The 12,305-nt window shown below is 47.4% G+C and overlaps 1 protein-coding gene across 4 annotated transcripts in view; it reads right to left on the minus strand.

The window, feature by feature from the left end:
- Positions 1–1,061: 1,061 nt before the first annotated feature.
- The window catches only part of LOC121569314 (phosphatidylinositol 5-phosphate 4-kinase type-2 alpha-like), a 36,265-nt gene continuing 25,021 nt past the window's right edge, over positions 1,062–12,305 (minus strand). The window contains exons 4-12 of one of the 4 annotated variants that reach the window (XR_006661266.1): positions 10,701–10,853; positions 10,468–10,614; positions 10,332–10,370; positions 8,109–8,222; positions 4,275–4,388; positions 3,853–4,090; positions 3,578–3,681; positions 3,106–3,420; positions 1,062–2,979 (exon numbers count right to left, since the gene is read on the minus strand). Coding sequence is in view for 3 of the 4 variants with exons in the window: in XM_045221538.1 (XP_045077473.1) it covers positions 3,340–3,420; positions 3,578–3,681; positions 3,853–4,090; positions 4,275–4,388; positions 8,109–8,222; positions 10,332–10,370; positions 10,468–10,614; positions 10,701–10,853 (990 nt within the window). In the remaining variant the exon portion in view is untranslated. Of the gene's footprint in view, positions 3,421–3,577; positions 3,682–3,852; positions 4,091–4,274; positions 4,389–8,108; positions 8,223–10,331; positions 10,371–10,467; positions 10,615–10,700; positions 10,854–12,305 lie in introns of all 4 variants that reach the window. The other 3 variants (XM_045221539.1, XM_045221538.1, XM_041880165.2) reach the window with 3 other exon arrangements.

A 12,305-nucleotide genomic window follows, 5' to 3' on the forward strand; every position in this document is an offset into this window, starting at 1 on the left:
TACGAAGCCACTCCTTCGTTGCCCGGGCGGTGTGTTTGGGATCATTGTCATGCTGAAAGACCCAGCCACGTTTCATCTTCAATGCCCTTGCTGATGGAAGGAGGTTTTCACTCAAAATCTCATGATACATGGCCCCATTCATTCTTTCCTTTACACGGATCAGTCGTCCTGGTCCCTTTGCAGAAAAACAGCCCCAAAGCATGATGTTTCCACCCCCATGCTTCACAGTAGGTATGGTGTTATTTGGATGCAACTCAGCATTCTTTGTCCTCCAAACACGACGAGTTGAGTTTTTACCAAAAAGTTCTATTTTGGTTTCATCTGACCATATGACATTCTCCCAATCCTCTTCTGGATCATCCAAATACACTCTAGCAAACTTCAGACGGGCCTGGACTGGCTTAAGCAGGGGGACACGTCTGGCACTGCAGGATTTGAGTCCCTGGCGGCGTAGTGTGTTACTGATGGTAGGCTTTGTTACTTTGGTCCCAGCTCTCTGCAGGTCATTCACTAGGTCCCCCCGTGTGGTTCTGGGATTTTTGCTCACCGTTCTTGTGATCATTTTGACCCCACGGGGTGAGATCTTGCGTGGAGCCCCAGATCGAGGGAGATTATCAGTGGTCTTGTATGTCTTCCATTTCCTAATAATTGCTCCCACAGTTGATTTCTTCAAACCAAGCTGCTTACCTATTGCAGATTCAGTCTTCCCAGCCTGGTGCAGGTCTACAATTTTGTTTCTGGTGTCCTTTGACAGCTCTTTGGTCTTGGCCATAGTGGAGTTTGGAGTGTGACTGTTTGAGGTTGTGGACAGGTGTCTTTTATACTGATGACAAGTTCAAACAGGTGCCATTAATACAGGTAACGAGTGGAGGACAGAGGAGCCTCTTAAAGAAGAAGTTACAGGTCTGTGAGAGCCAGAAATCTTGCTTGTTTGTAGGTGATCAAATACTTATTTTCCACCATAATTTGCAAATAAATTCATTAAAAATCCTACAATGTGATTTTCTGGAGAAAAAAAAATCTCAATTTGTCTGTCATAGTTGACGTGTACCTATGATGACAATTACAGGCCTCTCTCATCTTTTTGGTGGCTGACTAAATACTTTTTTCCTCCACTGTATCTGGCTCTGGAACAGGCATAATGATATTGCGTTTCCCTTGTTAAGACCACGCCAACCAGTCGTTTCCCTTGTTAAGACCACGCCAACCAGTCGTTTCCCTTGTTAAGACCACGCCAACCAGTCGTTTCCCTTGTTAAGACCACGCCAACCAGTCGTTTCCCTTGTTAAGACCACGCCAACCAGTCGTTTCCCTTGTTAAGACCACGCCAACCAGTCGTTTCCCTTGTTAAGACCACGTCAACCAGTCGTTTCCCTTGTTAAGACCACGCCAACCAGTCGTTTCCCTTGTTAAGACCACGCCAACCAGTCGTTTCCCTTGTTAAGACCACGTCAACCAGTCGCGATTGTATGGATTACATTTGGTTCGTTTTAGTTTCTGTGCAAAATATAAAAATGTATTAACAGGCAGACAACAATGTTAAAAGGAGAGGCTGACAGGTTGGCATGACGTCACCTCTCTCTCTCTATATATATATATATATATATATATAGAGAGAGAGAGAGACACACACAGCTGATTCAGGCCTGAACCTTATATACAGATATTTGACTGTCTCAGGGTTTTCCATCTCCGTCCTGGAACACTACTAGTCGTGAAGGCTTTTGTTCCAGCCCTGCTGTAACACACCTGATTCAAATAACCAACTAATCAAAGTCTTCAGTCTGGACCACAATAAGCTGAATCAGGTGTGTTAGTGCTGGGCAGGAGTAAAAGCCTGCATACCCAGTACCTCTCCAGGGCCGGGGTTGGAGACCCCTGAGACAGACAGAGATGTGGGTAAGACTCTGGTTCAGGCTGGTGTGTGCTGGTACGATGCCAGAGGTAAACACTAGGCTGTCTGTCCATCTGTCCTGAACGTACCCCTCTCTCTCTGCTGTGCACTACACTCAGGCCCCGTCCCAAACCTACTTCTAATCCCTACTACACCCTAGCCGCTACCGGTATAGACACTTTCCCTAGTCCCTCCTACAACCCTATCAGAAATCTTGGGACTGAGTTCGATAGCTCCAAACAGTGCTTTTGATGTGGTGCATGTAACAGAACGAGATATCCTATCTCTAACATAAAAGTGCAACAATTTGTTTAAGGTGCTGATGGCAATTCAGGGTCAAAGGTCTATGAAGTATCACACCACCGCCCTGCCTTGTCCCACAGGAAGTCAGATACACCAACTTGCTAATGCCACTTCCTGGTACCCTGCCAGAATGACATAAATCCGATCAGTCAGCGATGTGGTGAATCTCTAAAGCCCAATGGAACTCTGCCCAATAAATGGAACTGAATGAAACTGTTGGAACAGTCAGCGCTCGTGCAGTTTCTTGCATCCTCTCTGGCCGTCCTTCCTTATGTAATTCTAGGTACCCTGCTATTCTCCTCTCTTCATCCTCACTCATCTTAACGTGTACTCAGCCAGCGCGCTCACTACTTCCACTAACACACACTGCACTACTGACCAGCCCCCTGCCTTACTAAACACAGCTTATCCTAACTTCTCTTGTATATGGAGGGAGTGATGGATGAGGGGACAAATAGGAAGGTAGTTTTGGCTTGGGCAGGGCTGTGCTAAATGGCAATTGGATGGTCTGGCTGATGGCCTATTGGAAGAATACTTCCTACTTCCTTAAGACGAGCGATTGGATGAGCCTCAAGGTGCACTTCCTGTTTACTTCTACCTGTACTATTTACTCCGAGAGTGACCTCACTATTGTTATCCAATCCCCCACCCCCTCCCAAAGGGGAATGCAGAACAACAAACAAACAACAATGCAGGGTGAGGACCTGGTGGTAAAAAAAAGCCATATTCCTAAAGTAAACAAAACAAACAAATACAAAAGTACTGACTAGAACCTAGAACACCTGTTCTCCAATCACACCTTATGGTCCAATGTAACAGAGATCAAGTCAACAGAGAAGACACACCTGTTTTCCAATCACACCTTATGGTCCAATGTAACAGAGATCAAATCAACAGAGAAGATACACCTGTTCTCCAATCACACCTTATGGTCCAATGTAACAGAGATCAAGTCAACAGAGAAGACACACCTGTTCTCCAATCACACCTTATGGTCCAATGTAACAGAGATCAAATCAACAGAGAAGATGAATGTAAACAAATTATGGTTTTAGGTGCAGAGGGACACCCCTGCTGACGGAGATATGGAGAGAGAGATCAAAACCACCTCCACTCTCAACCCCCCCGTCTACTCCCGGAGGCTATGAGAGAATGGTGGTGATGAAGTCGTAGAACCTCTTGGAGTACTGCTCTGGGTTCACCGTGGAGATCTCAGCTCCTGCCTGCAGGGGAGACACACATGGTGCAGGACAGTCAGTCAAGGGAAGAAACACAATCACACAACAATCACACCAAACAAGGCGCAGGCTCACTCACTCACTCACTCACTCACTCACTCACTCACTCACTCACTCACTCACTCACTCACTCACCACTCACTCCGTGTTTGACGGTCTTGGCAGCGTGAGCGGCCTTCTTCTTGGCATCGTAATGCTGCAGAATGTCAATGACCGCCATGAAGTACACCTCCTTCCTAGGAGCACCTGAACACACAGACACACAAGAGAATCCCTATATCTGTAATGACATAACATGAGGGATACCAGAGAGCTACAAGGACTGTCAACCATACTGCTCATCTATTTGGCATTTCTGACCAACTTTTTATTTTTAGTCTCCTGTACCCGTCCTTCTCTCCCTTTCTCTCCACTCACCGTCATTGCTCTTGATGGCGTAGACGTCTATGGTGGGGTCAAACTCCCCGGGGGACAGGGGCTTGGTGCTGTCCAGGGTGTTACTGGGGGAGTCAGGGGGAGAGCCTATTCCTCCATCACTCTCCCCTTCATCGTCCCCCTCGTTGTCCTCACTCTCCACCTCCTCCTGCTCAGCCCGCTCCACGTCATGGATCCCCACCAGCAGACTGTAGTCCATCAGCTTCAACTGGGCCAGGAACTGGAGGGAGAGAGGGAGGGAGGGAGGGAGGGAGGGAGGGAGTAGACACACAGAATAAATTAACGGAGAGAGAAAAAGAGGAGAAAATCATGTTGGGTAAGAGGGAGACCGGATGAATCCAGACCCAAGTATTCACTCCCTCACATCAGAGGAAATAACAGAACCACACACACAACACACACACCTCCACGTCTTTACGTAGTTTCTCCAGGAACATTTTCTTGTTGTCGTCGTCGATGTGTATCTTCTGTCCATCGTTGATGAAGTCGTTGTCCTTGTAGGTGGGCAGCTCCTTGGCCTGACGCCCCGCACAGACAAAACACAGTCAGGACAGCAGAGGACACACCTGGACTCTATAGCTATTTGCACTACTAAGAAAAAGAGCCAGAATTTACACTCTTTAAAATGATCCTCTAACTGACTGACTAATTGAATAAAGTGATATGAATCATGTTTTTCTGTGACACCCACATAGCAGCAGTTCGAAACAGACAGCGGGAGCTCTATGGGGCATGTGAGTTTCCATTGGGCCATCTGGCTGCAGTACCATGTGTGGCCTGTGGTCTGTGAGGGGGCGCTGGTGTGTAATGTGAGTCAGGAGGGGGCATTATTCTGTGACACTGAGGAAGGTGTGAGCAGGAAATGAGGTCACAGCAGCAGCTCTGCTCAGGGAGCTGACAGAAGCAATTCTACAGCAGCACCAGGAAATCAGCCACACACACACACACTGAGCCAAGATCGAACACACGGCAATGGATACACACACAGAATTATGTCACAGATGGACACAAACCCACATACATATAGCAACAAACACACAGACCACAAACAATGCTGTGAAGGCCGAGGCACCCTTGCACACTCAAATGGGTGAACGTTGTAATAATGTGGAGAGTCAAACAGCAGGTAGACACACTAGTACCAACGACTGACAGCATCCTGAAAATAATATACATTCCAGATATCCAGCCACCCATTCTATCCATGCATCCTCAATCTCTCCCAAATACCCATCTTCCTGATCAACCCCTCTAATAGGTCAATTATCAGTTCAGGTAAGTACAGACAAGGCCATACAAGCAGTATATAAGGTACTGCACATAATGGTTCAGAGGTAGACTGGGGTGATATGGTAGAGAAGCAGAACAGATGAAGTAGGATGAAAACAGCCAAGAAAGTGATAGAAAAAGAGAAAGAGAGAGGGGAGGGGGTGGAGAGGGGAGAGAGGGGGGAGAGGAGAGAGAGAGGGGGGAGAGAGAGAGAGAGGGGGGAGAGAGAGAGAGAGAGGCCTTCAGTCAGGTGACCAAAGTCCGTTTTTGAACAGCATCATCATAGAATTGCATATATGATCTCTATGGGCATCACCATCATCACATGCACTACAGGAAGTTTGTGACACATCGGATGTGAGTGATGTCGCTCATCGGATGTGATGCTGGATAGTGAAACCGCCTCAGCTTGGGGAGAGAGAACAGGAGAACTGCACCAGATCACCAACTGGAGTATCACAAAATATACAGCAAAACCTCCAGTTGGTAGAGCATGGCGTTTGCAACGCCAGGGTTGTGGGTTCGATTCCCACGGGGGACCAGTACGGAAAAGTAGGAAAATGTATGCACTCCACTACTGTAAGTGGCTCTGGATAAGAGTGTCTGCTAAATGACTCACTACTGTAAGTGGCTCTGGATAAGAGTGTCTGCTAAATGACTCACTACTGTAAGTGGCTCTGGATAAGAGTGTCTGCTAAATGACTCACTACTGTAAGTGGCTCTGGATAAGAGTGTCTGCTAAATGACTCACTACTGTAAGTGGCTCTGGATAAGAGCGTCTGCTAAATGACTCACTACTGTAAGTGGCTCTGGATAAGAGCGTCTGCTAAATGACTCACTACTGTAAGTGGCTCTGGATAAGAGCGTCTGCTAAATGACTCACTACTGTAAGTGGCTCTGGATAAGAGTGTCTGCTAAATGACTCACTACTGTAAGTGGCTCTGGATAAGAGTGTCTGCTAAATGACTCACTACTGTAAGTGGCTCTGGATAAGAGCGTCTGCTAAATGACTCACTACTGTAAGTGGCTCTGGATAAGAGTGTCTGCTAAATGACTCACTACTGTAAGTGGCTCTGGATAAGAGTGTCTGCTAAATGACTCACTACTGTAAGTGGCTCTGGATAAGAGTGTCTGCTAAATGACTCACTACTGTAAGTGGCTCTGGATAAGAGTGTCTGCTAAATGACTCACTACTGTAAGTGGCTCTGGATAAGAGTGTCTGCTAAATGACTCACTACTGTAAGTGGCTCTGGATAAGAGTGTCTGCTAAATGACTCACTACTGTAAGTGGCTCTGGATAAGAGTGTCTGCTAAATGACTCACTACTGTAAGTGGCTCTGGATAAGAGTGTCTGCTAAATGACTCACTACTGTAAGTGGCTCTGGATAAGAGTGTCTGCTAAATGACTCACTACTGTAAGTGGCTCTGGATAAGAGTGTCTGCTAAATGACTCACTACTGTAAGTGGCTCTGGATAAGAGTGTCTGCTAAATGACTCACTACTGTAAGTGGCTCTGGATAAGAGTGTCTGCTAAATGACTCACTACTGTAAGTGGCTCTGGATAAGAGCGTCTGCTAAATGACTCACTACTGTAAGTGGCTCTGGATAAGAGCGTCTGCTAAATGACTCACTACTGTAAGTGGCTCTGGATAAGAGCGTCTGCTAAATGACTCACTACTGTAAGTGGCTCTGGATAAGAGCATCTGCTAAATGACTCACTACTGTAAGTGGCTCTGGATAAGAGCGTCTGCTAAATGACTCACTACTGTAAGTGGCTCTGGATAAGAGCGTCTGCTAAATGACTCACTACTGTAAGTGGCTCTGGATAAGAGCGTCTGCTAAATGACTCACTACTGTAAGTGGCTCTGGATAAGAGCGTCTGCTAAATGACTCACTACTGTAAGTGGCTCTGGATAAGAGCGTCTGCTAAATGACTCACTACTGTAAGTGGCTCTGGATAAGAGCGTCTGCTAAATGACTCACTACTGTAAGTGGCTCTGGATAAGAGCATCTGCTAAATGACTCACTACTGTAAGTGGCTCTGGATAAGAGCGTCTGCTAAATGACTCACTACTGTAAGTGGCTCTGGATAAGAGCGTCTGCTAAATGACTCACTACTGTAAGTGGCTCTGGATAAGAGTGTCTGCTAAATGACTCACTACTGTAAGTGGCTCTGGATAAGAGTGTCTGCTAAATGACTCACTACTGTAAGTGGCTCTGGATAAGAGTGTCTGCTAAATGACTAAACTGTAAACACGTAGTGATAGAACTGGAGTGTGATTAGTAGTCAGGAAGGAGAGGCCAGGTGGTGATCCACTGTAGCCCGGTGGTGATCCACTGTAGCCAGGTGGTGATCCACTGTAGCCCAGTGGTGCTGTGCTCAGACAACAGCTGTCTGTGTCTCTCTCTGCCCGTCAATACTGAATGGTCATCTGTATCAGCTACACACAGGCTGCGTCTCTAACAGCCACCCTATTCCCTATATAGTGCAATACTTTAAGCCAGGGGGTGTAGTGCACTATATAGGGAATAGGGTGCCATTTCAGACACACACACACACTCCCTGAGGTACAGCATCATCTGTGTGTGTTTTTGAGAGGGACAGGAAGTGAAAGTGATTGGTTGAGAGCCAAAGGGAAGAAAACAGCAGTATGAAAAGGTGTTCCAGAATAAGCCAGGTCCGTCTCTCTCTTTACTACACGTCAGTCCATTGCAGGTGTCCTGTATCCGTCGTTACATGAATCTGAAAAAAGCTATGAAAATAAAATGAGAAACGATTGATCTGATAGATTGAGTATGACTGGCCTTGGTTCTACAATACGATTGATCAGACAGAGAGCGAGAGAGCGAAAGAGAGAGAGAGAGAGATATATATATAGAGATATATATATAGATATAGAGAGAGAGAGAGAGAGAGAGAGAGCGAGAGAGCGAGAGAGATAGAGAGCATGCCTGGCCTTGTTTCTTACGTCTCTTACGTGTTTCATGGCGCAGTAAAAGCGCGTGGCGATCCGCAGTGTTTGCAGCCTTTGCTGAACGTTAGATTTGGGCCGCGGGGGCGCATCCTCAGGAGGGCGTGGCTGCTAGAAGAGGGGAGCGAGGGAGGGAGGAGGAGAGGAGAGAGCCGGGGAAAGGAAGGAAGTTGGAAGGAAAGTGTTTAAGAAATACACAAACTGTATTACTTTAGTGCGCGGCAAGGAGAGAGAGCTTCTTAAAGAGCGTACAGCCTGGCAAGTGCTGCTAGAAAAGCCAAGGTCGCAGGTTCAATTCCCGCAGGGATCACATACACAAACTAAATTGTATGCTCTCACTGTACCGCAAGTCGCTTTGGATCAAAGCGTCTGCTAAGTGGAATATATTTGAAGTGACGTCATATCTCAACAATCTAGCTCACATGGCAGAGTATTCAACAAATGAAGCTACGTAAACAAAATCTGTAAAATAAAAATCCAGGTTCCATGTGAGGACAGTAGGACGTGAGTCCACAGCATGCAGCACACAGTGGTGTCTCCACACATGGTGAGGTTGGTCGGGGTGTTGGAGAAACAAGCCTAGAGATGCAGGACCATGCAGAGAACACATATACACATATATATAAATAAATATATAAATGAGAGAGAGAGAGAGAGAGAGAGAGAGAGAGATAGTGAGCGAGAGAGAGAGAGCGCGAGAGAGAGAGAGAGAGAGGGGGGGGGGGGGCATGCAGTCAGTCAAGAGTGCTTGTTGTTTGTGTGTTACACCATACCACTGTTATACACATTACCCCACCTAACACACACTAACAACACTGTACCTTCATTCACCCCTCCAGTATTTATAAATACACAGCAGTCTATGGATCCATCTCAGTCACAATTTATCCAGACTGGAATTACACAACATAACCTAGGAAATGCAGAAAATGTGTGTTTCTAAAGCCAGTCTGAACATGAGAGTGCATGTACTCATGCCCGGACATACACACACGTGACTACACTCGATGTCAGAAGGCGTTTAATTAATTCACAAGTCATATAATTGAACAGTGATGGTGGGTGGCCATGGCATGCCCGTTTACACGCGTGTACATTGTCTGTTAAACCTGTGGGACAAAACAGAGCACAACTTGAAGGCCTGTGAACGCTGGAAATGTGGTAAAAGCAGCGGCGGCAGAAGCAGTAGTAGATTCTTGTGGTAGTAGTTGCTGTAGTAAAATGAACAATTCAAGTCCTTCCATATCTTGGCTAGTCTTATCGCTGATCTGTCAGCAATAAGTATTGTCACTTTAATCACGTATTTTCACAAACCAGCTGACAGGAGAGAGTGTACTGTGTAATCATCTGCTTCTCTACTTCCATTTAACTCTATTCTCTTCCTCAGAGGGCTATATTCAGAGCACCCCGCTGGTTCTGGTGTTCCACCCGGCCGAGCTTCTACAGTCGCCAGAGGAAAGATCCGGCCTTTCAGGGTCAAATGATGACCTGACTACACACACAACATCCAAATACAGTATGCTGCAAAGTTCACACAGTCTCACAAGCCAGTTCATACCATATCACACTCAGTGACACTCAGAATCTTTTCCACACTGCAGGGAAAGTTCCTGCCGACAGGGAAGGTTGCAGAATCACAAAGCCTGTGGTCTGTTTGTACAACTGCCATTGGCTGAATCAAAGCCATATATTTACAATGTATGGCTATGGGCTGAATCATTCATTCAATAATTCCCACTCAGAGAAAGTCTGCTCTCATTACCAGAAAACCGCCTCATACAACAAACAGCATCTGATCAAATAATCCAGCAACGTAAACACACACACCTCAGTCTCTCACACACAGACAGCAAGCAGGGGAAGAGATGGGACTGCTGTAGCAGTAGTAAACTGATGGAGCAAACTGAACTGAAGACACAGAGCGTGCAATAGCATGTGGAGTAAAATGGGCAGGTATAGGCAGGGGTCTTAACAGAAAAGGATGGATGGTTTGAATACCCCCCCCAGACAGAAGGGCTGGTCAGGTAGGTAATGGACAGAAGCTGTGTTGGTTTAAATTACCAGGTCTGAACACACAGCTCTCTCTCTCCCTCCCTACACATGGCTTTTATAGTACAGGGAGTGGACAGGAATCAGAATCCACAATCAGTGTCTATATAAATACATTAAACACACCATGTATAGGTCCGGATCTGGTTGTGTGTGTGTAAATTACTGTACCTTCTCCTTGTCGCTGGCCTCCCTGGCCACAGTGGAGCCCTGACAGACAGAAAGATGTCAGACATGTTATTATTTATTTCCTTTTGTAAGCCTGCAACTGCTGCCCTGCCTGCCCCCTCCCCATCTCCCCACCTACCTTCAGATCATATTTTTTGTAGACGGAGAGGTGGTGGGAGAAGATGTTCCTGGTGACGATCATGTAGGTCTCGTCTCCATCCACCGTGAGGCGGTACATCCCCAGGAACTGAGGCAGCAGCGTGTTGCCATGACACTCTACTATGAACTGGGAGGGGGGGAGGGGGGGGTGTAAGACTCACTTTGGCACTTCTTTAGGCTTGCTTGTGTGTGTGTGTGTGCGCGCGTCTCTACCTGGTGGTACTTCTTGAAAATGTTGTGCATCTCGGCCACATCCTCGCTGGTGATGGTTTTGATGACGTAGCGTTTGTCGTTGGTGGTGTGGAAGCGAGCACCACTCCGACCCTGGGCATCACTGTTCAACGGAGCCGCACGGGTCAGGGAGTTCTACAGCAAGAGAGAAAAGAGTCAATCACTAATTTCTGTAAAAATAGGAAACAGTGTTTGAATCTACAGAGAATGAGAGCGCGAGAGAGAAGAAAGATGGAGAGAGAGGCGGACTGTGTGAGTGTCAGACTACTGTAGTCAGGCAGGCCTCCAAGGCCTTTTATCCCGCTACTGCAGACTCCAACTGCCCAGCCCTACACCGGCAACACCGTGTGTGAGTGTCGACAGACACCCCTCCTTCCCCTGGGGTTGTGGCACCCGCCTGCCCCCCCTAAACCCTTCCTACCTCCTGGCACACAGCTGATGCCCTCCAGAGCCACCCCGGATCCAGAACTACCCCACCCTTTTCTAGCCCCCTCCATCCTCCATGGGTGGTTCTTCCCCCTCCACCGTAAAATAAACATGAGACAGCTGCAGAGGACCAGAACCAATGACCTCCCATAATGCCAACACAGAACACACACACTACCCTGGGAATAGAGCTTTATTTATTTATTTAGGCAGGCAGGCAGACAAAGAAAGGCGAGAAACTTGAAGATAAAACATGAAAGAAAGGGCAAGATGAGGGAGACATACAGACAGAGGGAGAGAGAGAAGAAGGGAGACAGACAGAGAGGGAGAGAGAGGAGAAGGGAGATAGACAGAGAAGGAGAGAGAGGAGAAGGGAGACAGACAGAGAGGGAGAGAGAGGAGAAGGGAGACAGACAGAGAGAGAGAGAGAGGAGAAGGGAGACAGACAGAGAGGGAGAGAGAGAAGAAGGGAGACAGACAGAGAGGGAGAGAAGGGAGACAGACAGAGAGGGAGAGAGAGGAGAAGGGAGACAGACAGAGAGGGAGAGAGAGAAGAAGGGAGACAGACAGAGAGGGAGTGAAAGAAGAAGGGAGACAGACAGAGAGGGAGAGAGAGAAGAAGGGAGACAGACAGAGAGGGAGAGAGAGGAGAAGGGAAATAGACAAGAGAGGGAGAGAGAAGGGAGACAGATAAGAAAGGAGACAGACAGAGAGGGAGAGGGAGAAGAAGAGAGTCAGACAGACAGAGGGAGAGAGAGAAGAAGGGAGAGAGACAGAGAGGGAGAGAGAGAAGAAGGGAGACTGACAGAGAGAGAGAAGAAGGGAGACAGACCGAGAGGGAGTGAAAGAAGAAGGGAGATAGACAGAGAGGGAGTGAGAGAAGAAGGGAGACAGACAGAGAGGGAGTGAGAGAAGAAGGGAGACAGACAGAGAGGGAGTGAGAGAAGAAGGGAGACAGACAGAGAGGGAGTGAGAGAAGAAGGGAGACAGACAGAGAGGGAGTGAGAGAAGAAGGGAGACAGACAGAGAGGGAGTGAGAGAAGAAGGGAGACAGACAGAGAGGGAGTGAGAGAAGAAGGGAGGCAGACAGAGGGAGAGAGAGAAGAAGGGAGACAGACAGAGGGAGAGAGAGAAGAAGGGAGACAGACAGAGAGGGAGTGA

This window comes from Coregonus clupeaformis, chromosome 7 (genome assembly GCF_020615455.1).
Source record: "Coregonus clupeaformis isolate EN_2021a chromosome 7, ASM2061545v1, whole genome shotgun sequence".
Lineage (NCBI taxonomy): Eukaryota > Metazoa > Chordata > Actinopteri > Salmoniformes > Salmonidae > Coregonus > Coregonus clupeaformis.